We start from the raw sequence: 26,198 nt of genomic DNA, 5'->3' as shown, positions 1-26,198 counted from the left end.
GCGGGTCCCTTCCTTCCTTGTGTATAATTGCTAGGTTGGCAGCCGTAATTGTGCCTGGGATCGGGGCTCCTTCTAGGAAAGAGTTGAACATATCGAGTAGAAAGGGGGAGAGCGGCATGCTAAATTTTTTATAATAGGCGTTTGAGAAACCGTCTGGACCAGGGGTTTTGGCTATCTTAAGGGTGCTTATGGCTTGTGCCAATTCCTCCTGGGTGATCTTACCATTTAGGGCTTTGAGTTCCTCTTCCGTGAGAGATGGTAGACTACATCTTGCTAAAAATTGCGAGATATAGTCTACGTCTACTGGGTCTTGGTTGGGGGGGTGGAGATTGTAGAGATCTGTATAATATTTTGCAAATTCTTGGGCTATTTCTTTTTCGATATAAGTGGTGTGGCCTCCTTTAGTGTGGATTCTAGTAATTTGGCCCCTTGTTTTTATGCCCCGAAGTTTTGATGCTAATAGTTTATCAGCTTTGTTGCCTTTGTCATAAAACTTCTGGTTGGACCATTTAAGTTTTCTCTCCACCTCCTCTAATTGGGACTGTCTTAGTTCGGTCCTAGTTTTTTCAAGTATTCTGAGTAGTTTCTTGGAAGGTGACTTTTTATGCTGGTGTTCCAAGGTAGTTATTTTTTCAGTTAGCTCTTTTTGCATTTTTAATTTCTGCTTTTTTTTATAAGATGCTAGGAAGATTAGATCCCCTCTGATTTGAGCTTTGTGGGCTTCCCACAGTGTTGACGCTAGGGGGACTGACCCTTTGTTTTGTTCAAAGAACATATTTAGTTTGTGTCGAATCGTATCTACTGTTTGGGGGTCGTTCAGTAAGGTATCATTAAGTTTCCAATTATAGGAGGTGTGTTTCACAAACGGGAGAGATAGGGTCAAATCTATCGGGGCATGGTCAGACCACGTTATTGGTCCTATATTGGAGTTGGAGGACGCCTGGAGGACATTTGTGGAACCTATGAAATAGTCGATCCGCGAGTATGATTGGTGCGGGGCCGAGAAGAACGTATAGTCCCTCTGGCCGACGTGCTGGGCCCTCCAAATATCTGTGAGGGAGAAACTTTTTAAGACCTCTCTAAGTTTTGTCGCTTTTTGTTGGGTCTGGGCTACATATTGGGTGGACGGTTGGGTGGTTCTATCCTGATCGGGGGATAGGGCCATGTTGAAATCGCCAACTATGAGCAACGAAGCTAGAGCTGATTGATCAAGGGAGTCTAGCAGGACCTGGATAAATTGAACTTGATTTTCGTTTGGGGCGTATATATTTATTATAGAAATAGGGTTTCCAGAGAGGGAACCTTGTATGTGCAGGTATCGGCCATCTGGATCTCGGTTAATCTTGGAGAGGGCAAATGAAACACTGTTCCTTATTAGAATGGCTACTCCTCTTTTTTTAACCTGGGAGGAGGCGTAGTAGGCCTGGGGAAAGGTCTGCTTGAATGTTTTTGGGGGGTCATTAGAGTTGAAATGTGTCTCTTGTAAGCATACACTGGCGACACACTTTATTCGAGCTCGGCTAGTCCCACGAATTCGGGTATACCCGGGTGTATTGAGGTTTGTGACTGTTTTCTGCCCGAGTGCATTGAGGTATTTTCCAGGCAGGGATTGAAGCATTTTATTCCCGCTGGCTGCAATACTGCACAGTATATATATATATATATATATATATATATATATATATATATATACTGCATTACAATTCATGAATTTATGCCATCTGGTAGACACGCGAAGCATTGCAGCCTATTAAATCCTAATCATTATCATTTAACAGATCAGCCGCCCGTCTGCCAGGCATGAACCCAGGCTGGGAAGGCAAACACAACGGGGCTTGTCAGAGGTGAGGAGCGGCGCATTCCAGGTATCTGCCAGGTACATACTGGGTATTTGCTCGAATAAAGTGTGTCGGTGCAGTATGATATCGCTCCTGAGTTTTTTAAGTTCCTGGAGTGCTAACTTACGTTTTTTAGTTGAGTTGAGTCCTTTAACATTTAGAGAAGTGATTTTAATTGATGACATTATTGTGGGGTCATGCTGCCAGGATTGAGAGGCCTGGACCCCGTATTTATCCCATGACGGGGGTTGGTTTGTTTATTATTGGGGGGGGGGGCTGGTTGGGGCGCAGCTTGGTTCGTGAGTCATTGTGTCCTGAGGAGCTCGGGAGGGATTGGGTGGGAGGGAGTTGGACGGGGGGAGGAAAGGGGGAAGGGGGGGGGCACACAAGAGGAAAGTAAGAAGTGGGCTTTCTGAGAGCCCATTTGTTTTCCCCTGTGGCACCTTCGTGTCCAGGGGTTGAGGGGGGAGTCCCCGGGAGATCTTTCCGTGACGTCGATCGTGGAAGACTTCCAGGTTTGGAGGTCCGGCACCCTCCTCTTAAAGATTGGCAGGTGGGGGTGAGGAGGAGGGGGGGGGGGAAGGGGGGTATTGAGGTTGGGTATAGCCTTGGGAAGAGATTTGTGTTCTCTAGTTTGAGGAGCTTTGTGGAGGTGGGGGGGGAGGGACAGGGAAGGGTGGGGGAGGTGAGACGGTTGGGGGGGAGGGAGGGGGGGGGGAAGTGGGGTGGGGGGTGTGAGGGGGGGAGGGGAAGTAGGAGGGTGGGGCAGGGGAATGGGACGTTAGGGTGCAGGGGAGATCAGGGTTATCTCCCATGATTTCCTCGCAGTTCCCTTCGTAATGATATATCCTTTATAGGTTTGCATTCCTAGGCACCTGTGTTTAAAGTACTTATCAGACGCCTGTTTCACTCTGTCTTAGCCATTGCCATGATGGAGTGAGATTTCGGGTACCAAGCACGTGTGTAGGTTTTCTACTGTGCTTTATCTGGGCAGTCGGGGGAGGGACAGGGGGGTAGGGTGTATGTGTGGAGGGAAGGGGGGAGGGGAGGGGGTGGGATAAGGGGGGGGGGGTTGTGGGGGGAGTGGGGGGGGAGGGGGAGAAGGGAGGGGGGAGAGGATGTGGAGTAGGCGGGCTGGGTGGGGAGTGGTGGGGGGAAGGGGAGTGAGGGGTTGGAGAGGGGGGAGAAGAGAGCTTTGGGTTTAATGATCCGTCTTATTACATCGACACTTTTCATTGCAGTACAATATACAGATTACTGGATTACATTGTTAGGCAAAGGCATAAGAAAAAAGGAAAATCACAGCAGTGTGTATCTCCAGACACTCATTCCCTCGTTATTCCTCTTGGTAAGCTAGGGGAGATCATGGGTACCTTTAATGAGAGCGGTTCTCTTTTCGGTGTGTTAGTCGGGGGGGGGGGGCAGGAGGTTGAGGGGGGGGGTGGGAGGTTGGGGGGGGGGGGTGTGAGGGGGGAAGGGGGGCGGGGTAAGGGGGAGGGGGGGTAGGGGGGGAGGGGGGAGGGGGGGAGTGGAGGGAGGGGGGAAAGGCTGTGAAGTAGGCAGGCTGGGTGGGGGGTGATGAGGGGTAGGGGGTAAGAGGAGGATTGTGGGGGGGGAGGGGGAGAAGGGAGGGGGAGAGGATGTGGAGTAGGCGGGCTGGGTGGGGGGTGGTGTGGGGGAGGGGTTGGAGGGGGGGGAGGAGAGAGCTTGGGGTTTAATGACCTGTTCCATTTCATCTACACATTTCACTGCAGTGCACTATACAGACTACTGGGTTACATTGTTAGACACAGGTAAGCGCAGAAAGGAAAATCACAACCATGTTTATCTCCAGACTCTCATTCCCTCGTTATTTCTCTAGATAAGCTAAGGGGGGTCCTAGGGAACTTTAAAGAGATCGGTTCTCTGTGCGGCATGTTAGTCGGGGGGGAAGGAGGTTGGAGGGGGTGGTATGGGGAAGGAAACTTGGGGGTTAGTGTATTGTCCCTTGTGCAGCGTGTGCCATACCAGAAAAAAACAAAAAAAAAACAGGTTTTTACGTTGTGTTTTTGGGGGTTACAGATTTTTGTCAGAGAGGAACTTCAATCTCACAATATTTGAGAAATACATTTTGACCGGGTATGGGTGTGCATATGCTGTATTTAAGAGCCCAGGAGGACAATCCAGTCCGATCCACATTAGAAACGGAACCAGACAGGGCTGCCCCCTATCCCCCTTGCTATTCGCTCACCTGTTCTGTGAGGTCAGGTACCAGCTTTAAGAAGACGTTTTTGAGGTAAGTTGGTAGTGATTCTGGGGGGACCGTCTCGGGGATACCTCTGAACCGCAGGTTCTGCCTGTGGTCCCTATTTTCGTGATCTTCAATGGTGGATTTTAGCTCGGCAATTACGTGGCCCATTCGCGCCATCTCATCCTCCAAATTTGAGTGGGAATCTGCTATCGTTGCCATTTTCGCCTCCACTTCGTCTGCCCGTGAGTTCAATTTATTCACATCCTCTCTAATGTCCCTTAAAACCTTCTCGAGGTCTTGAGTGAAACCTTTCCGCATTCTGAGGAGTAGGGCTTCAAAGAAAGCCGGGTTGAGCTCTTGCTGTTGTGCAGGACTGTGCTGAGGCATATCAGCCGCCTCCGCGGCGTCCTCGTGTTCTTCGTCGCCATCTTGGATGCTTGCTGCCAGCTCCATCTGTCTCTGTGCTGGGTGGAAGAACTTAGTTACGGGGTTCTGCGATTTCCTTTGGTTCCTCCCCGTCATGCCTGGGTACCTTAGGGAGGCTGTTAGACGCTTTTGGGGGAAATTCATTCGGTTTGGAGTGCTGTTCTAATAGCGTTCTGGGGAGGGTGTCGGGAGCTCTCCTTTTACCCGTCCATTCACGGAGGATGGAGGGTTGTGGCACTCTGAGGCTCAGGCAGCAGGGCCAAATTCTTGGCAATTGGGACAGGCAGCCTTGTACCCCTTTAAGGGGAGATGTTCCTTTAAGATGGCCGCTTCCTCCTCTGCAGCCACGTGGTGGGACCAGCAGTACCTTCAGTGAGAGGGTACTCTCCCAGTGCTCTCCCCTGCCGGGATCGCCTGATGGGGTATGTAGCTAGATTTATTGATTAATTGTCTCGGGGGGGGCACGCGGGGACCGCAGCGGAGTGATGCTGCTCAGGCTTCCTCGCGGAGCTACGGGAGGCTGCCGCAGGCGCGCCTCAGGCACCGCTCACGGGGGGAGGGGGGTTTCCCCGAACACCACAGTCAGATCGGGCACCGCGGGACACCCGGAGCTTAGCTCCACCGCCCCTCCTACCTCCCGCTCCGCTTCTCCAGACGGCTCCTCCGATTTTGTGTGTGGGGCAGGGGGAGACTTCCACCGGGGGTCGGGGCTCACAGGAGGCCTCCCAGAGCGCCGGCAAGCCCACTCCAAATCGCAGGAAAAGATGAGTCCTGTGCGCAGCTAGTCTTTGGGGTTCTGGGCTGTAAGGTTTGGGGGGGGATTTGTTTATTTAAATGCTGTGTCTTAGGTTATTCATTGGAGGGGCCCTGGAGCAAGTCTCTCAGGCAGCCATTCCTCGTGACATCACAGGAAGCTCAACCATCTGAACATCTTTTTATGAGCATATTAACTGTTTGGACAGTATTGCCATGGACATTAATTTAGAATACTATTTCATTCCAAATCCTGGTTCTCTCTGCTGTGCTTGTTTTGGGACACAATTCTCTTAACCATTTAGGGTCGTCATCCACTAACTAATTTATGATTATTTCCAATTCAGCATCTGTGAACTTAATGTGCCTATGGCCGCTATTATAGTGCCAGTAGCGGAGCGCACAACCAAAGCAAATACCTGCAATCCGTCGAAGGATCACATAGTGCGCATGAACGCAACAGCATTGAGGCGCAACGGAGATGCAGATTCCAGGAGACACCAATGAATTTGTCTCTCCATGCGACGACCGCATGACGTCAGCATCACGTTAAGTGGTTAAGCCAATGATGGCGAACTGCTCGTCTGACGTCATGGGCCATGCTTCTGCCACACCTCCCTGTCACCTCCTGCCTACAGTGCAGGTTTCGCTCTCGCGCAATGTGTGAGTGGCATTGCAAATTTTACCAACCTGGTGGGCGTTGCCGATAGGTAACACACATGTGTTATCGGCAGGAACGCATGTGAATTAATTGGAATATACGTTAAATTATTCCTAACACACATGTGCATTGTATTGGTTGTCTCGTCTCTGTGCTATTAACATACCCACTAATACATATATCACATGATACTTCTTTTGGCGACGAATGCTTTTTTTTAAACATATCGTTAGCTTTGTGCATAACCATTAATCTCGGGGGAATAATATCCCTTACCTATTTAGGTAAAGTTGCGTTATTTGCCCTGATTTAACGGAGATCTGTGGATCTGGCCCTTAGTTTATCGTTATTTCATACAGAATATAATATGTTTACCACTTCCATAGATGTTGAACATACAAACCTGCATAATGTCTCAGCCATAATTTTTTTATTTGTCTGTTTCTATGAGTATCGGTATGCCCCATTTTACCTCATCTACTTAAAGTGATATATTCTAAAATATACAATATAGACAGTTCAATGCATATTTTCTAAATGTGTTAGGAAGTTACACTTGAAGTGGAAGGCAAATTTATCTGTATTTTTTTTCAGTCTGTAATCTGTTCCCTAGGAATACTAATTATAGAGACTTGACCAACAAGTTAGTCAATAAACTCCTTAGTCACATTTGATATTTTGGTCCAGGTTTTATATAGACTAGTGGTTATGAACTTCTATTAATTGTGCATAAAGCAATCTAAATAAAGCAAACAACTGTCTGTCCTGCACACGTAGTTCAATACATAAATCACAGAAGACGCATTGTATTGTTCACGTACTAGGTTTTCATGGTTTCAGATTCTTATTAATAATGTGTTGAAATGTATATATTTTTTCCAGGACACTTACTTATTATTTTAATCAGACCTTCTTCACAAAATTAAGCCAATGTTTTCATATGACATTTTAAATACAAAACCAAACATGAGCTGCATTCACATAATGCCAATAATTCTTTCAGAATATTTTAATATTCTAAAAGTTATTGTATTTCAACATACAGTATTTCAATGATTTTCTCATGATTTACTCATTGAAATGATTTACTCATTGAAATTAGTAATAATTAATTGCATAGATGCTTATAATAGTGCTAACAGTCTGCAATTACTCAAATATTATCCAATTTTTCTATCAACAAACCATGACCATCCTGTTTTTACAACGGAAGATGAAAAAGCCACGTGTTTATTTTCTCCCTAAAATAGCATCAAACAGCTTTCCAGTTGCTTTCACTTGAATGTCCTTGAAGCCAGAGGCTGTCAGCATCTTGCTATATTCAGAGGGAGTCCTCTCTTTCCCTTCTGCATGGACCAACATGTTCAACGAAAACAGCTGGGAAGTCAGAGGGCCACTTTTGTCCTCATTGAGAAGAACTTCAACCAGCAGTAAACCACCTCCTTTAAATGTGACATAATAAAAACAGTGTCAAAGAAAATATGGTCCAAAATTATTGGTAAGAAACATTATGGTGTAAAAATAGCCGAATATTCAAAAGTATGTATAGTCTAGTTGCCTTATGAAATGTATGCCTCAATGCATCTTTTGTCGTGAACGTTTACAATGAAATACATTTTCTTATCAAAATAACAATAATTACATATGCAAATTTAAATTGTGGCATTAATCAATGCATACTTCTTTGAATACATGAAGATATAAAATAAATGCATTTTGAAATAATATCTGTTAAGTCGTGATTATGGCAAGTTCTGCCAATACCCCTATATTATTTTTTAAAAAGAGATCACATCCTCCCTTTCTCAAAAAAACTATACACACTGATTCTTATAATAAATTGCCAGAACCATTTATTGAGCAGCATGTCAACACATTGACTTTAGATTGCATTGTCTTAATTGTAACGATCAGAGTAAGACCATAAGCTAAGCCTAATGTCATTGGGCCATATTTACAAATGTGTACGAAGTCTTAAGACACCTTACATCAATTTACTTTAATGGGTCTGTGAGGGGCCATATTTACTAAGCAATGTTAAACCATAATAACATCTGGAATGGGCTGTAAAGTGTTTTATGTCTTAAATTTAATTAATTAGTCTATATCTATACAAACCCAAAGCCCATTTTCATAGAGTGGAAAAAAACATCAATATTATCAGCACTATGGCTTTAAGCACCCTAAACAGACTATTGCCAGTTATACTATGTTGATTTCCCTTCCCACTAAGCAGGAGAGTTGTCTGAGAGTGTTTTGTTAGAAACATTTAAGCAGTGGGGATCAGAACCAATAATTAGTATGTGGCCTCAAAACATATTTTTGGTTAGAAGAAGCTTTAAACTGTGGTGTGTTTATTATTTTTATCATACTACAGTATGTTTATTTTCATGGGAATTGTATTATTCTTTAAGTTGATATACTGTATACTGTAGTTGATATTAGATATACTCAACTATATAATTAATTAGACAATGACTGGACAAGCCTGTATCAGAAGTCAGAGTGAATTTTCCACAAATAGGATCTTACCAGGTTTGCATGACTTGTAAATTTTATTCAGCAACTGTGAACATTTCTCTTCTGTCCAGGCATGAATTATCCTAGCTATAATAAATAGGTCTGCTTCGGGAATTGGGTCATTAAAGAAATCTCCTATGGAAGAAAAAACAAAGGAATTCTCATCGTTATGCAGTAACAATAGAACACAATTTATATCAAAATAAAACAAATGGCAGAAACAACACATTATAAATTAAACAGGTCCATATTGTATTTTAATAGATATATATAGAGTATTATGTAACCTGGTATTATTGTATGTGCTTCTCGAGGGGGAGAATTTTGCTTGAATTCTAGCATGGCTTGCATGTCATTGCGTAAATCACGTTGTCGTCCTGTGCTTGAAGCCCTCAAATTAGAATCTAGGTATGTTGGTGCATGAAGTGACTGTGCATGTACAAATCTGTACATTGTTCTGATGCTGCAGCAATGTATACAAATATTATATTTAAAAATAATTTATTAATAAAATGTTTTCTTTTTATATCACCTTCTTGCTAAATCTGCCCATTCCTTCTCCCATAGCATGGTTATGATCCAATCTTTGTAAAATGCTAATGTGATCTTAGTAATTGTAAATGTAACCTTCTACTTACTTTCCTCTATACCACACAAAACTCAACAATACATCTTATAGTAATACTATAAATCAATCAATGTCATCTGCTGCTAGAGCAGGGGTAGGGAGCCAGTCGGTTAGGGCCGCGGATGGGTTGAGCGAGAGCCATGACACCTGTGGTTGTGCAGGGCCCGGGCAGGCGGCCGGTGCAGGAAATTGGCCCCTGCCCGAGGTTGGCCCCAACATCCACATCTGGCTGCGGGACATTGTTGGCTGCCGGGCCCTTGCTTTCCCCCGCTGTGGTTCAGCCTGCACTGTGAGCACAACCCCCGCTCGCAGGACGAAAGTTGGGCCTGCCAGCATTCACATCTGTCCTGCACTGAACGGAGGCCTCACCCCAAATAAAGGAGAGCAGTTTGTGTGTGTGTTTTCATATCTGCTTTCAGCAAACCACGGTTTGCACAGGAATACCCGCTTTAGAAATATCATCACTTCATTTGTATGTGTATATACAGCAAAATGGCTGGGTTCCCTGAGCAATGTTCATGAAAAGTCTCTGTTGCTTATCTGCGAGGTACTGATAAAAGAAGTTTAATATTCAGGGGTCAGTCAGCACTGTACATGGGCCCTGAGAGAGCCGTCTGTGGCCATGGGTAAGGATACCTGTGGTCTGCCACAGGTAGGTGCCAGCTTGTGGTGCAGGTGTAGGAGGTGGTGGAAAAGGTGGCAGTAGCCCACCAGGGTGGTTCTAACACAGAAGTTAGGTCTGACTGGAAGTCACAGAAATAACTTTTGTGTGTAGTTATTATGTGTAGAGATGATGTGACGGGGGTGGGGGTTATTATTTCAAGTTGGAATAGGGGTTATTATGTATAGTTTGGGGGGGTATCGGGGTGGAGGGATATTATGTGTATTGGGAGTGGAGATTTATTATGTGTGTTAGGGATGGAGAGTTGTGTATTGGAGTGGGGCGGTTATTATGTGTATTGGGGATGGAGTGGTTGTGTTTTGGGGGTGAGGGGTTATGTGTATTGGGGTGTGGGGGCTATGTGTAAAGGGTGGGGTCTGTGTGTGTATTGGGAAGGGGAGTTGAATGTGTGTGAGAGGGGGTATTGGAGAGAGGGGTGGGAGTGTGAGGGAGAAGTGGTGTATGAAAGAGGCAGGGGATGTGTGAGATACAGGGGGGGTTTCCCAAGGCAGCTGACACTAGGGGGGTCCCAATGAAAACTCTAGCCATGGGACCCAGGAAAGCTGTCTGTGGCCATGGGGAGGGTTGCCTGTGGCCTGCCATACACTACCGACACACTTAATCCGAGCAGGGCTAGTTCCGCAAGCCGGGGGATGCCCCGGCTTGCTAGCCCCACTCCCTCGGCGTGCCGCGCGACACCGATGCGCGGTCACGCGTCATGGGGTGCCAGCGCCCCCTGCACGCACGTCCAGGGCTCCCCGAGGGAGCCCTGGTGTCCCGCGATGTGGGGGACGGCGGCAGGGGGTTCCGGGGGACCCGGCGGACCCGGCAGCGGGAGGGAGAGCGCCTTGATCGGAGGGCGCTCTTCCGCTGCTTCGGCGCGCGCCCGGCACCCTCCGGCGCGCGCCAGGTTACTGCTGCGGCCGAGAACGGGCAAATGCTCGAATAAACTCGGCCGCAGCAGTAGGTAGGGATCCGCTACACGGTCCCTACCTGTGGTTCAGGTGTAGGAGTCAGCAGCAGAGGAGGCAGAAGCCCACCTGTGTGGTCCTAACACAGAAGTTAGGACCGACCGGAAGTCACAGAGAGGGTGAGAAGAAGGGGGAGGGGCACGAAGAGGGGTGTGGAGTTAACAGGGAGAGGTGGAGGAGGATTGCAACAGAAGAAAGGGAGAGTGAGAAAAGGAGAGTGGGAGAGTGAGTGGGAAAAGGGGAGGTAGATAGTGAGGGGAGTATGAGGGAAAAGATAGGAGAGATGCAGGTGATAAGAAGAGCATGTATGGGAGAAGCTGGTGAGGAGGAGTGTTTTGGTAAGCTTTGTGGGCCACAGACTTAATATAGATTTCACATAGAGTGTGTGGCTGGCAAAGCTTGAAAAAATATTACCTAACGGCGCCAAGCTTGAAAATATATTACATAACGGCGCCAATGATGCATAAACCAACAAACTATGTGCAATCATCAAATGTGAACAAATAATATTAAATGTTACCAAACATAAAAGTCCTTAGTAATGTGAAAAATAACGGGTAAGTCTCAAAATTCAATATTCAGTTAATCAAGTAACACTTCTTAATTCCCTTGTCTGGCTTCTCATTCTTACACTAGAGCTGATTAATAAGGAGCCAATCAAGAGTATTTCTATGCCCCTACTCTCCTCTCGCTGTCTGCTCCTGGCTGCTTCCTTTCAACCTTACTTATCTGAACTGTTCTTTTATATCTTTAAAACCTTTATAACTCACTGCCCCCATGCCTTTCATTTGTTCTCTTCCAAGTATCAGCACGTATCATGTCTGAACCTTATTTTCTAAGCAGTACTGTACCATAAGAGAGGAGTGCGCAACGTTTTGATCCTGTGCCCCCCTGCCTACTCACCTCCCAGCTCGCGCCCCCCTTCCTGCTCGGCTGTGGCATCAAATGACGTTGCGTGGTCTCGTGACGTCACCATGGAAACATGACCCAGTGGTTCAATTGACGCCGGGTTATCATGGCGACACGACACCGAAGATCAGGCTGGAGAAGCTGCAGAGGCCTTGCCCGATTCCCTGGCATTTAATTTAATTGCCTTGGGGGAGAGCACGGGACCTGTGTAGCTGCCGCGACACCCCAGGAAATTCTCCCGCCCCCCACATTGCGCACCACTGCCATAACAGACCTTCTAGTACCAGAAGACACCTTAATGCTCATTCACATCCCAAATAACTGTGGTGGTTTGGATTACACTGGCGACACACTTTATTCGAGCTTGGCTAGTCCCACGATTTTGGGTATACCCGGGTGTATTGAGGTTTGTGACTGTTTTCTGCCCGAGTGCATTGAGTTATTTTCCAGGCAGGGATTGAAGCATTTTATTCCCGCTGGCTGCAATACTGCACAGTATATATATATATATATATACTGCATTACAATTCATGAATTTATGCCATCTGGTAGACACGCGAAGCATTGCAGCCTATTAAATCCTAATCATTATCATTTAACAGATCAGCCGCCCGTCAGCCAGGCATGAACCCAGGCTGGGAAGGCAAACGCAACGGGGCTTGTCAGAGGTGAGGAGCGGCGCATTCCAGGTATCTGCCAGGTAAATACTGGGTATTTGCTCGAATAAAGTGTGTCGGTGCAGTATGTTAAAAAACATAACAGGTTATATAGACATAGAAATATATATAGTTTATTGCAATCCTAAGGCATGGGGTGCCGGTTTCCATCAAATCTATATTCCAGTCCCCAGCAACTTGCACCCTGGCAGGATTTATGGCTGCAAAACAAGCCCAAATAATCACCCCTCCACCACCGTGCTTGACAGTTGGTATGAGGTGTTGGTGCTGATATGCTGTGTTTGGTTTTCGCAAACGTGGCGCTGTGCATTATGGCCAAACATCTCCACTTTGGTCTCGTCTCTCCAAAGGACATTGTTCCAGAAGTCTTGTGGTTTGTTCAGATGCAACTTTGCAAACCCATGCCGTGCTGCCATGTTCTTTTTAGAGAGAAGAGGCTTTCTCCTGGCAACCCTCCCAAACAAACCATACTTGTTCAGTCTTTTTCTAATTGTAGTGTCATGAACTTTAACATTTAACATGCTAACTGAGGCCTGTAGAGTCTGAGATATAACTCTTGGGATTTTTTTGCAATTTATCTGTGCATTGCTGTCACGGTTGTGCTCGCCACAAACCAGGGTTGGGCAGCGTGGCTGAGGTGGGGTTGTATAAGCACCGACCTTAGACCGCGCAGGCTGATCCGGATTGCGCAGTTCGTAGTCGTACATAGCAGGGTCGGGACTGGAGGCAGCATCATCAGTGGACAAGCCAGGGTCAGGATTGAAGACATCAGGGTAAACGTTATCCAAGCAGAGTTTCGGCAAGAGGGAGTCAACTAGGTCCCGATTCAGCGTAATAGCTGCAGGGCGGGAGCGGGTTCTGCGCGTGCGGGGACCACGGCCCATAGTACTGGTCTCAGGCAGGGATAGGCAGACCAGAGTGGGCACACTGCCTGGCAGCACTGGTAAACAAGTGCTTCAGCGCAAGACTCCAGAACGTGCCTGTGCAAGGAGAGAGAGAGCTACAGACCTCGGGACTCATAGACCGGCCTCTGCTAAGGGAAAGGCAGCAGGCCTCAGTAAACAGGGAGCAGAAGTATACACTGGAGGTGCTCCGCTTCAGCACAGGAACCAGGACACGACCTCTGCAATGGAGAGAGAGCAGCAGGCCCCAGGAACCGGAAGACAGGCCTCTGCTATGGACGGACAGCAGGCCTCAGGAAACAGGAAGCTGAAGTACACACTGGAGAGTCCTCCGCTTCAGCACAGGAGTCAGGAACAGGCCTCTGCGTGAAACTAGCAGCAGGCCTCAGGAACCAGTAGATAGGCCTCTGCTATGGAAGCACAGCAGGCCTCAGGAAACAGGGAGCTGAAGTACACACTGGAGAGTGCTCCGCTTCAGCACAGGAGACAGGAACAGGCCTCTGCGTGAAACTAGCAGCTGGCCTCAGGATACTCAGGAAACACAGGCCCTTGTATGAAGACTAGCAGCAGGCCTCAGGAACTAAGGAATAGAACTAGAGAGGTTAGTACACAACGGAGCCAAATAGAGGTTGTTGCAGAACACGTGTGACATCCAGGAAGGATTATGCTCGGCAGGGAAGCATTGTTGGATGGCTGTATTTAAAGGTCAATGAACCAATAGCAGAAGGGGCGTGTGACAGTATAGCTTTAATGAGTGAATCCAGGCTGCAGTAAATATCAGGGGAAGTGTTCCAGGACTCCACAGGTCTGTAAGGCAAGGTAAACAGTAAACTAAGGTGCGGATCCGTTACAGTACCCCCCCCCCCCCCCCTTCACGTGAGACCTCCGGGCGAATACGACCACTCAGAGTTGGGGGACCTGGAATTGTTCCTGAACTGTCTAGGATTGGGAGTAGAGTCATGGTCCAGAGACTCGTGGGCACTCCATTGCGTACCCCCACCCCCGATGAGAACTACAGCCATACAGGGCCATCCATGGGTCTCGGGGACATTGAGTTGTTCCTAAAGTTTTTTAGGCGGAAAGGGAGTCCGTAAATGAGCAGTTCCTTGGCGAGTACTGTTCTAGGATATGAGGGTGGTGGTAGAGACAACATTGGTACATGGCTCGTCACGTGAAATGGCTTGGGAAACCAGAGCTGTGAAGAACCAGGGGTTTCCGGAGCAGAAACGGCAGTAGAACCCCCACTGGGAGCCTAGACTTTAGTAATGGGACCAGAGTTCAGGATAAGTGGCATCGATAGTTGATCGAATATATCAGGGTGACCTTCGGGACAGAGAAAGTATTGGCTGACCTCTGCATGTAGGATTTTGAGAGGGTCTTCTCCTCCAGAGGTCTCCCAGGTAGTGGTCAGCGAGGGTATAGGGTGGGTGAGAGCATTTCCAGGTATTGGTATGGAAGGTGACAAGGCAAGCAGTAAACCAGGCTTAGAGACCGAAATCTTGGGAAACGTACAGAGTATTTCCAACACAGAGGAAATAACAGGGGCAACAGAAGGTTACGAGGAGATAACCAAGGGTTCGCGGAGGCAGAGAAGCAATCAGCAGTGGAGCTCCCAAATACTGTAGAACCCTCAGTGGGAGATAGTATTGTCTGGGGAGTAGGAATAGGCTTTGGGGCTTTAATATCAGGAACTTGAGAATCAGACAGTGCAAGGGTAGCGAAGGGAGGGGAGCTAGCATCAGAAGCTGAAGTCTGTACTTCAGTGACAGGGACCTGAGATACTACAAAAGCAGCAGCAAGTAGAGGAATCGACTCCGGAGCTGGAGGCTCAGAATCCATAACAGGAACATCTAGCAATGCAGGGGTACTGATAGGAGAACTAGCGTCTGGAGCTGGTGCCTGGGAGTCAGTGACGGGTAGTGGAGGAGTAATGATGGGAGTTAAAGAGACAATAAGTGGTAAGTTGGAACCGAGGAAACTCTTAATAGCAGAAACCTTAGAAGTTAAAAGAGTCTTATCCAAAACTGCAAGGGCCCTAACAACAGGGGTGATTGTCATGACAAAAACAGAAATAGGTATGTATACTAGTGCGAATATTCTGATAACAGTGCTCTTAGCCAGTGGTGAGGGTGTCTGGGTTTGACTAGTGAGACAATCAGATATAGTGATAAGTGACTTAGAATCAATCACTGAAGTTCCAGGTTTGCTGGACATGTGTGAGAAAGTACCCTTTAAGACAGAAGTTTTAATTTTTAATTAATAGGCAAATAGCCTTACTAATGAGATCATAACGGCATCTTTTTTGCAAAGGGGTTAAACCTTCATACATATACAGACCTTCAATCCGAGGTAGTATTTCGCACAGATACTGGGACTGGTCTGCAGGCCGGGACAAGAAAAATGCCAACTCTCACCACAGGGCAGTCCGAGTTTGTGGGGCCGAGCATACTGTCACGGTTGTGCTCGCCACAAACCAGGGTTGGACCGCGTGGCTGAGGTGGGGTTGTATAAGCACCGACCTTAGACCGCGCAGGCTGATCCAGATTGCACAGTTCGTAGTCGTACGTAGCAGGGTCGGGACTGGAGAAGGCAGCATCAATAGTGGACAAGCCAGGGTCAGGATTGGAGACATCAGGGTAAACATTATCCAAGCGGAGTTTCGGCAACAGGGAGTCAACTAGGTCCCGCTTCAGCGTAATAGCTGCAGGACGGGAGTGGGTTCCGTGCATGCGGCGACCACGGCCCATAGTACTGGCCTCAGGAAGGGATAGGCAGACCGGAGTGGGCACATCGCCTGGCAGGGCGTGCCTGGGCAAGGAGAGAGAGAGCTACAGACCTCGGGACTCATAGACCGGCCTCTGCTAAGGGAAGGGCAGCAGGCCTCAGGAAACAGGGAGCTGAAGCATACACTGGAGGTGCTCCGCTTCAGCACAGGAACCAGGACACGGCCTCTGCAATGGAGAGAGAGCAGCAGGCCCCAGGAACCGGTAGACAGGCCTCTGCTATGGAAGGACAGCAGGCCTCAGGAAACTGGGAGCTGAAGTACACACTGGAGGTGGTCACACTTGCTGATGCTCAATTAATCAAGGCATTTGATTAGCAGCACCTGTCAGCTACTTAGCATCTTAATTCCTATGGAAGGCGTACTTAGTTTTTCTCACATAGTTTCTCCATTTTGGCTTTATTTTTGTTAAATAAATCATGACACGGTATAATATGTCATGTGTTGTTGTTCATCTGAGTTTGTAGTTACCTAATTTTAAGACCTGCTAAGGAACAGGGAACAGTTGATTGTTAAGTCCTGATATGTAAAACCATAGAATTCAAAGAGGGTGTACTTTCTTTTTCACACAACTGTGTGTGTGTATGTCTAATATATATATATATATATATATATATATATATATATATATATATATATATATATATATAGCTCAACCCGCTATATTACGGTGTGAGTGTGGACCCCAAAGTGGACCCCAAATATTAAACAATTTTTTTTAACAAACTTTACACACACACACACACACACACACACACATATATACACAGACCCCCCCCCCCCCTCTTCCTCTGGTGGTGCTTGGGCTGCTGGGGAACGTGCTGGGGCTGCCGGCGCCTCACTCCTGCCTCCTTCCTCTTTGCCTGGGGATCGTAGTGGGGCTGCTGGTGTATTGTGCAGGGAGAAGTGCTGGGGGATCGTGGTGGGAGAAGTGCTGGGGGATGTTGGTGGGAGAGGTGTTGGGGCTGCTGGGGGAAGTTCTGGCTAGGGGAAGTGCTGGGGCTTCTGGGGGAACGTGCTCGGGTTGCTGGCCCCCGATGACCTAGTTATAACGAGGTTCAGCTGTGAGTGTATAGTGTATATATATATATATATATGAAGGAACAAAAAAATGTGGCGCCAGAGTAGTACTAGGTGAACTATAAGTGAATGAACTGTAGTGATTCTATATAAATAAAGTGCATATGATTCTTAAAGTGTACCTAAAATTTACTTAAACTACAATTGTGCAATAATGGATAATTTATACCTAACCGTGATATTAGAAATTCTATTCTACATAACACAACACCTTAAAGAATATATAACAAATATGAAAAATATTATTAAAAAAATATATATATATATACAATACAAAAAGTGCTAAAAAATGAAAAACATGAAAAAAATATAAAAAGTCCAACCAGTCCTTCAATAGTCAGTCCATATGAATTGGTATGGATGTGTACAAGGGGGTCTTCGGCTGCTCTCAAATGGGATAAACCACCTCCACGAGTACCTACAAGCAAAAAAAGAGAGAGAGCGCACGCCCCATAGCATAACACTGTTGTATATTTATTTAAAATAGGGGAAGGGAAGGAACAGGGGGGGGGGGGGGAATCAAACTCACAAGATGTAAGAATATAAAAGGCAGTTTGTGAATAATATCACCACCATCCGGTTCTGCTGGGCAAAATCACCTCCCGACCACTGATCAGGACGGCTGCAAACCGGATACCAGGGACGCCGCTACACCGTTTATCTGCTGCCCAAATTCAGCTCTCCACTTCCGAAGACACAGCGCGGGAAGAATACAGCGGCCATTTCGGAAGTGGAGAGCTGAATTTGGGCAGCAGATAAACGGTGTAGCGGGAGGTGATTTTGCCCAGCAGAACCGGATGGTGGTGATATTATTCACAAACTGCCTTTTATATTCTTACATCTTGTGAGTTTGATTCCCCCCCCCCCCCCTGTTCCTTCCCTTCCCCTATTTTAAATAAATATACAACAGTGTTATGCTATGGGGCGTGCGCTCTCTCTCTTTTTTTGCATATATATATATATATATATATTTATTTATTTTTACATTTATTATATATATGAAGGGTAGGCACTCTCACTGATGTTTTGTTTTTGTTTTTTTTGGGGGGGGGTTGCCTTTTGTTTTGGATTATCTTTTTAAATGATTTAAAAGATCTAAATTTGGTCAAACCTTTTTTCCTATACATTGAACAATTTTTTTTTTAAATATTGATGATGCTCCTTTTTTTGGATTTTGACTCCTGTTTTGTTCATATTCTAAAGTGTGATTTGGAGTTCAAATTAAACTTCAAAGGTTCAACATGTTAGACTCAAACAAAGCAAACACACACAAGCGCACCACAGTGTGACGGGAGCTTTGTGACAGGCTATTAATAATACACAAAAAATATAATATATATATAACTGGGTTGAACTGGTACGAGACTTAGATATGATAAAATATAATTTATTCCTTGATAAAGGTGAACACAACAGATTATACAAATAACAGGCAAAATATAGACACTTACTTAAAGATTAGGACAAGAAAGCCATCAGGATACAGGATGGGCCATTCCTTCCATAATTCAGTTGGCATCACAGCAATACATGCAGCCCATGAATGAAGACTCATGCATGAAGACACAGGCATGAAGACATGCAGACATGAAGACACATGAGTAAGGGGTGACTCTGACTTAAATACCATGTCAAACTCATCTCTTAACCCTAGATGCCGAAAAGGCTAGCAAAAGTCTTTGAAGCTTCCTGAAGCAGCTTTTGGACTTCCATTGTTTAGTGTGAAGTATCACATTTAAAAAACATTCAGTTTCTTGGTTCCTGCCTCTAACATAAACAATTAGGCAATTTAGCCTTTGATCACCAGGCTATGTAAATTCAAGCAAGATTTTCTGCTTGCCTATTACCATAACAGAGGGAGTTTGCAGTTTTCACAACAGATTCAAAAATCCCATATACACTGTAAATACACTTCATAACTTCAGTTCAGTTTAACTTACTGGCACGCGAGACATATTAATACATTCCGTCACACATGACGCTCCCAATGAGACTAAATATTACCGTGTAATACTAAAATTAAGAGAGATATTAATATCTGCCTCTTAGTATCTGTTAGATATCAAGTGTTTAGAATCATTAGTTGGGGCTCGGCCCCACGAATACACATATGTAATGTTTAGCATGTTCCGCCGAGGACATCTCATAATATTCTTATATTTAATAAGGTCACCCATTCTGATTTTCTCCTTGGGTAGCCGCACCCCCGGCCCCCATCAAAAAATCCTTTGAAGCAGGGACCCCTGGGTAGTGGACATTGGTCACCTGGTTTTAGATTTCACACCCAATGCCCCCGACCTCCTGAGTCAGAGGCGTTTGTAAGTGTGAGTTATAATGCTCACAACCCACTCTAGCTTCCTGCAAACAGGAAGCCTGGCTGGGCCTTTGATCAGGGCTGTTTCCTAACCATTTGGTAGCCCTCCTGACCATTTGCATTTAGTAGGCAGGCATCTTTGAGGGTAATTTAAACAAAGGGCTAGAATCACTGTTTTAACATTAACACTTTCCCTCCCGCAGCAACCCTTGTGTATTTGTGGGTGCAGACACTAGGATAACACAATACATTTACACAGGGGAATATACATTTTCATGTTATAACAAGGGTTAAATCACATTTCTGGACCTCAGCCCAGTTAACCCCTTGTCTCCCTGGTGATGTTAGAGGGTGGCCAATTGGGGTATAACCCCTTTAATCCCGGGTCAAATCCTCTCGATCATCACACCTCCCCTGCTCAAGGGGTGCCTGGTGCCCCAGCTGCCTCCCCCATGCACTGGGATACCACTGGCGCCCTTGAAGCACTCAATAAGTCCTGAGGGGTTGGCCTGGCAAAATTGTCCTCCGGCATTGTCCAGTACATTGTCCTGGCCACAGTGGATAGTGAAATCTAGGCCCCTTTGCAGACCAGGCTGCACACTGCCCAGAGACTGGCATGTTTCTGCACCTACAGGAGACCAGCTATCCAGCACAGACCGTCGCTTTACTGTCAACCAAGTCTGGGAAAGAGCTATGTCACTATCCTGTAGGGACCCTACCTGCCCTGGCTCTGTGTCCACCTGTAGTTGCTCTGCTATACTCCTGACTCTCCTCCCTGGCTGCCTATCTACCCACAGCCCCTCCTTTGGGAACCCTGGGGAATCTGTCAGGGGGGTCACTCCTGGCCAGTCAGAACAAGGGACCTTCTGCCTACCTAGCCCATCCCTGGCTTCTGCCAGCTGCCTGACACCCCACTGACCTCCTATCTCCCCCTGCTCCACGGTGTCTCCCTGCCTAGCCTCCACTAGGCCTAGCACCTCAGCCCCTGCTGATGACTCCTGCTGCTTACCTCCCTGCATCCCACCTGCACTCCTCTCCCCCCTGGGCAATCCTAACCCAGACCCTGGAACTACCTGAGTGCACTTACCTCCCTGATCTTGTCTCCCCCTTACCAGGGATGAGGTCAGGGGCACCTCTCCAGATGCAACTGCCTTAGCTCTTGGCTGGCAGGTATCCCTGGGGTGGCACAAGCCTGCCACTGCCCCAGATACCCCCAGCCCATAGTCAGGCTGCAACAGGGGGTTGCTGGTCTGAGACACCCCCTGAGGCTCTGCCAGGGTAATGGGAAAATCTAGCTGCAATACCTGCTGCTGTACCTCCCCGGCTACCACTAGCCCTTCCTCTCCCACTGAGATCTGATGCTGGCTACCTACCTTCAGCCTCCCCTCACTACGCTTCTCCCTAGCTAATCCTAGCCTGGATCCTAGGGACACCTGAGTGAGGCCATCTCCCTGACACTGTCTCCCCATTACCGGCGATGAGCTCAGGGTTGCTGGTGCAGATGCACCCACCTTAGCTCCTGGCTGGCAGGTAATCTGGGGGTGGTCTAACTTTGCCACAACCCCTGATACCTCCAGCCCATAGCAAGGCTGCAACAGTGGGGATTTTAACCCAGAGCCCTTGCTGCTCCGCCAGGGTAATGGGGAAGTCTAGCTGCCCTACAAGCTGCCCTTCCTTCCCCTCCCCTGGTACCCCTATATCCTGCCACCCCCCAGTCACCCGTATAGTGAAACAACAGGGTACAGTCATAGGGAAAAATAAGTCAGGGTCAGTCTGCGACTCTGTCTGGCTTACCTCGCTGGTCCCCGCAGATACCGCCGCCTTTGTTGGTCCCAATTGCAGGGGGACTGGAGTGGCCGCCGCCAGCACCATCTGGGCTGGGCAGCAGTGGGCCACTGCCGCGACAGCGCCCGGGTTGGGTACAGGTACAACGGTGCAGGACAAGGGTCCCAGGTCTTTGTGGAGGAACACAGCTCCATGCAAACTTGGTAAAATAACCCCCTCCCGCAAACCCTGTCCCTCCCCCCAAATAAAATTGCCGCCGGCAGGATGCCGGAGAGGCAGCTTCTTCTCCGCCGCCGCCGGTTCTCCGCCGGGATCAGGTGGATGGCCGCCGCTCTCCGCCGCTGTTGCTGATGCAGCCCGTCCAGGTTCTCCAGGAGACGTCCCGAGGAGGGTTGTCGCCCTGGCTGGGCGGGAGCCATCAGAGGATGCCGCTAACTCGGTCATCTTTTCCGCAGCTCGTGAGTGCTGGCCCTGAGGGGCTTCTTCGCCCGACCGCGCATGGTCAGGGCACCGGGCATTATTGTGGCCCATGTGGTGGCAGTGCCCCAGCACCTGCCGGAGCTTCTCCGCCACCGGTGGACTAACCCCAGCAAGGGGCAACGGAGTCCAGAGCGGAGTTGCTTGAGCGCCGGGCTCTGGTAGGGGATAAGCGGGTCGGTGTGGTACCAACACCAGGAACTGGGTCCACTTCGCCGGGAACCACGTCTTGCCTAATGCACACACCAGTGCAAGCTCTTTCAGGGAAAATGGACGGACCGCCACAACGGCCGTTACCTCTCCTGGTGCAAGACTTCCGTGGTCTCCGAGACCACCCGCTCCCTCCACAAGTCTCTGCCGTCCCGGAGCTGGGTCCATTCCCTGCTCTCCGAGCGGTTTGATGGTTACAGCGGCTGCAGCTGTGGATCTTTGCTCAGCCTGCTGGGTTTCATGCTCACCGATTGCTGTCTCTCTCTCAGCCTTGCTGGCTGCTGGTCCCCGTGCCGACTTGATGCACTCCTCCAGTCGCGGTGCCCGGCTCCAGTCAGACGGATGGCCGGTACTTTGGTTCTGGAGGCAATGCTTCTCACAAGTAGGGGAACAGTGAGGAGGTGCCATATCTTGTGTTATATGTTGTACACTGTGTGTTCAATATCTTTAGTCCCAGGAACTTGCAATTACCATCAAGTTCCCACTATATTACAGTATCCCGCTGAACACTAGTAATACAGGTCCAGTTCAATCCCGCCGCTTGCCACCAGTTTTATTACAAGCCTGTCACTGTGACTTTATGACAGGCTGCAATTTACACCAAATATATATAATATAATATAATATATATATAACTGGGTTGAACTGGGACGAGACTTAGATATGATAAAATATAATTTATTCCTTGATAAAGGTGAACACAACAGATTATACAAATAACAGGCAAAATATAGACACTTACTTAAAGATTAGGACAAGAAAGCCATCAGGATACCGGATGGGCCATTCCTTCCATAATTCAGTTGGCATCACAGCAATACATGAATCCCATGAATGAAGACTCATGCATGAAGACACAGGCATGAAGACATGCAGACATGAAGACACATGAGTAAGGGGTGACTCTGACTTAAATACCATGTCAAACTCATCTCTTAACCCTAGATGCCGAAAAGGCTAGCAAAAGTCTTTGAAGCTTCCTGAAGCAGCTTTTGGACTTCCATTGTTTAGTGTGAAGTATCACATTTAAAAAAACATTCAGTTTCTTGGTTCCTGCCTCCAACATAAACAATTAGGCAATTTAGCCTTTGATCACCAGGCTATGTAAATTCAAGCAAGATTTTCTGCTTGCCTATTACCATAACAGAGGGAGTTTGCAGTTTTCACAACAGATTCAAAAATCCCATATACACTGTAAATACACTTCATAACTTCAGTTCAGTTTAACTTACTGGCACGCGAGACATATTAATACATTCCGTCACACATGACGCTCCCAATGAGACTAAATATTACCGTGTAATACTAAAATTAAGAGAGATATTAATATCTGCCTCTTAGTATCTGTTAGATATCAAGTGTTTAGAATCATTAGTTGGGGCTCGGCCCCACGAATACACATATGTAATGTTTAGCATGTTCCGCCGAGGACATCTCATAATATTCTTATATTTAATAAGGTCACCCATTCTGATTTTCTCCTTGGGTAGCCGCACCCCTGGCCCCCATCAAAAAATCCTTTGAAGCAGGGACCCCTGGGTAGTGGACATTGGTCACCTGGTTTTAGATTTCACACCCAATGACCCCGACCTCCTGAATCAGAGGCATTTGTAAGTGTGAATTATAATGCTCACAACCCACTCTAGCTTCCTGCAAACAGGAAGCCTGGCTGGGCCTTTGATCAGGGCTGTTTCCTAACCATTTGGTAGCCCTCCTGACCATTTGCATTTAGTAGGCAGGCATCTTTGAGGGTAATTTAAACAAAGGGCTAGAATCACTGTTTTAACATTAACCCTTTCCCTCCCGCAGCAACCCTAGTGTATGTGTGGGTGCAAACACTAGGATAACACAATACATTTACACAGGGGAATATACATTTTCATGTTATAACAAGGGTTAAATCACATTTCTGGACCTCAGCCCAGTTAACCCCTTGTCTCCCTGGTGAGGTTAGAGGGTGGCCAATTGGGGTGTAACCCCTTTAATCCCTGGCCAAATCCTCTCGATCGTCACACACAGATTAGTAAAAGGTGTATCACAAAATTTAATAAAATGTAATAAAAGTCACTGTGACCAAAAGACAATAATCAATAAATAAAATTTACAAAACAAACACATAAAAATACACAAATGAAGCATGTACTGTGAATGGTAAATCGTACCCTATAAATGCTCAACCAAAACATATCTTCAGTGAAGTAAACAACTAGATGAGTTAAAAATACATCCAATGAGGATGTCTAATAACTCCTAGAAAGAACAAACCCAATTGAGGGGAACAAAACTAACCGCAAGAAGTGGCAGCAGGGGCTCAGTGTAGACGTAATACTGTACGGACACATGAACACACGGCAGGATAACCTCTCTGCAATCACTTCCTAGGGATCTCGTTCCTGCGCACAGCTGTCTCTCGTGACCCCTACCGGTTTCGCAATCAATGCTTCATCAGGAGGCCTCTGCTGTGACCTTGAGGGATCTTGGGGATCTTCAAGGTGATCAAGGAATCAGTCCATGAGTGGTACAACTCAGCAGATGCTTGTTGACCAAATCACACATCGATCCAATAACTGGAGCCAGCGCCAAGCAGCAGTTTGCCTAACACCAGAAGGAGTGAGTAGCTACTGAGGGGATCCTCATCACATACAAATAAAGGGTACAGAATCATTTGCAAAGACACAGGCCTGCTACATTAAAACACTATCAAAAGAGCTCCAATGGTGTGTCGGCATCCACATACAGGCCCCCTATGTACAGGGTTGGATGTTAGGGAGGAAAGACATTGGCATACACCTGCACAACATCTTGTGTGATTTATATAGTGTTCATGCTGATGAATGATCCTCCCATTTGGTGACTATGCTGTATGTACCTTTATTTGTTTAAAGGTAGAGGTGTAGATGAAGCACAGCAGAGGAAATCCTTCTTCCGGTATCCAGAGAGGAAAAAAGGCCAGGCCATTCCAAAATTGACAAAAAAGGGGATAATTTATTGCAAGCTTAACATACAGTGGAGAAAGGGACTAGATGAACACACCTACGCGTTTCGTACAAAGAGTACTTTATCAAGGTGACAAGGTAATACAAATGCTGCCTTATTTATACTTACCTGACTTGTACATCGCGCTATCGGGTGTGACGTCAACCAGCGTCTGCATAGAGTCGCGGTGACGCAACGTACACAGCCATAGGCTGGTCAAGTCAGATGGTATATCTATTCTTTCCAGAGCTGTCCCCCTCGCCATACGGATTACGTCATCGGCGCGCGCCTGAAGATGTGGTCGCGCCGACGTCACATTCATTCCCATTGGCTGGGGAGGTCAGATGTCAAAAAAAAATTCTTTCAACAAACTTTATTCAAAAAACTAGGTTAAAAAAACCACACAAAAGACATGATTAAAAAAGAACAAATAACTTGTTGCTTAAACCGCAGCATCCCTGGAATACTGTAATGTACTAAGAATGTTGAAAACACTATATTGATAAATATAATCATCAGTGATATAATTAATACATTGTTTGTATACTAGCCATCTAATCATAGTTATCTAAGTGAGAAAAATAATACAGTACATATAACAGGGAAAAATTAAAAAACCTTGAAATTCATTGAGGACATGGTTAATGTGTATATAATAATTGTCATAAGCTCATAAACTCACATATGAATCATTACGAAAAAATATATAATATACTTCTATATGAATTAAATTATTATATTAATTAAACACACATAAATGAGTAGAAGAATATATAACAAAAAAGACCCAATAATGATAGAAAACGAATAACATAGAAGAGCATGAACATTGATTGGGAATGCATGATTAGTAATGAATAAATTATCTAAAAAAAAGCTATTTATACTGTATATATATACTATATGTGTTTACAAAATAAGTAGTAATAAGTATAAAGTAAAAATATATGTATAATGAAAAATAAGTATTAAAAGATAATAATACCAAATTATATAAAATATAGATTGGCATCACAGAAAATAATAATAACTTCACAAAAAAATGACTTAAATCCCAATCAATGTTCATGCCCAGGTGTGCTCTTGTTGTCAAGGTGAAAATCCAGTATGACTGTCGTCTATCTAATTATTTAATTCTATCCCCACCTCTTGGGGATACGGGAATATGTTCTATGCCCTGAAATGTAAAAGTGTCCTTATTGCCATTTGGGCAACTAGCAAAATGCTTTGACACAGGATGATTTTGATCTCCATTATTAATAAGACGTAAGTGCTCAAGTATTCTTACTTTTAGGCACCTAGTCGTCCTTCCGACATATTGTTGGCCACATCCACATTTTAGCAAATAGATAATATAAGTTGAGTTGCAATTAATGAAAGACTTTATATTATAAATTT

General features: G+C 46.3%; 1 protein-coding gene across 1 annotated transcript in view; it reads right to left on the bottom strand.

Annotated features, from left to right (window-relative positions):
• Positions 1-6,333: 6,333 nt before the first annotated feature.
• LOC142491682 (acetylserotonin O-methyltransferase-like) overlaps positions 6,334-26,198 on the bottom strand; it is a 65,471-nt gene continuing 45,606 nt past the window's right edge. The window contains exons 8-9 of the mRNA XM_075594599.1: positions 8,441-8,563; positions 6,334-7,350 (exon numbers count right to left, since the gene is read on the bottom strand). Of these exons, the coding sequence (XP_075450714.1) occupies positions 7,139-7,350; positions 8,441-8,563 (335 nt within the window). The 3' untranslated portion in view covers positions 6,334-7,138. The remainder of the gene's footprint in view (positions 7,351-8,440; positions 8,564-26,198) is intronic.

The sequence above is a fragment of the Ascaphus truei genome, chromosome 3, assembly GCF_040206685.1.
Source record: "Ascaphus truei isolate aAscTru1 chromosome 3, aAscTru1.hap1, whole genome shotgun sequence".
NCBI lineage: Eukaryota > Metazoa > Chordata > Amphibia > Anura > Ascaphidae > Ascaphus > Ascaphus truei.
Note: the sequence above shows the minus strand (reverse complement) of the source record. Positions and strands in the feature narration are given on the sequence as shown.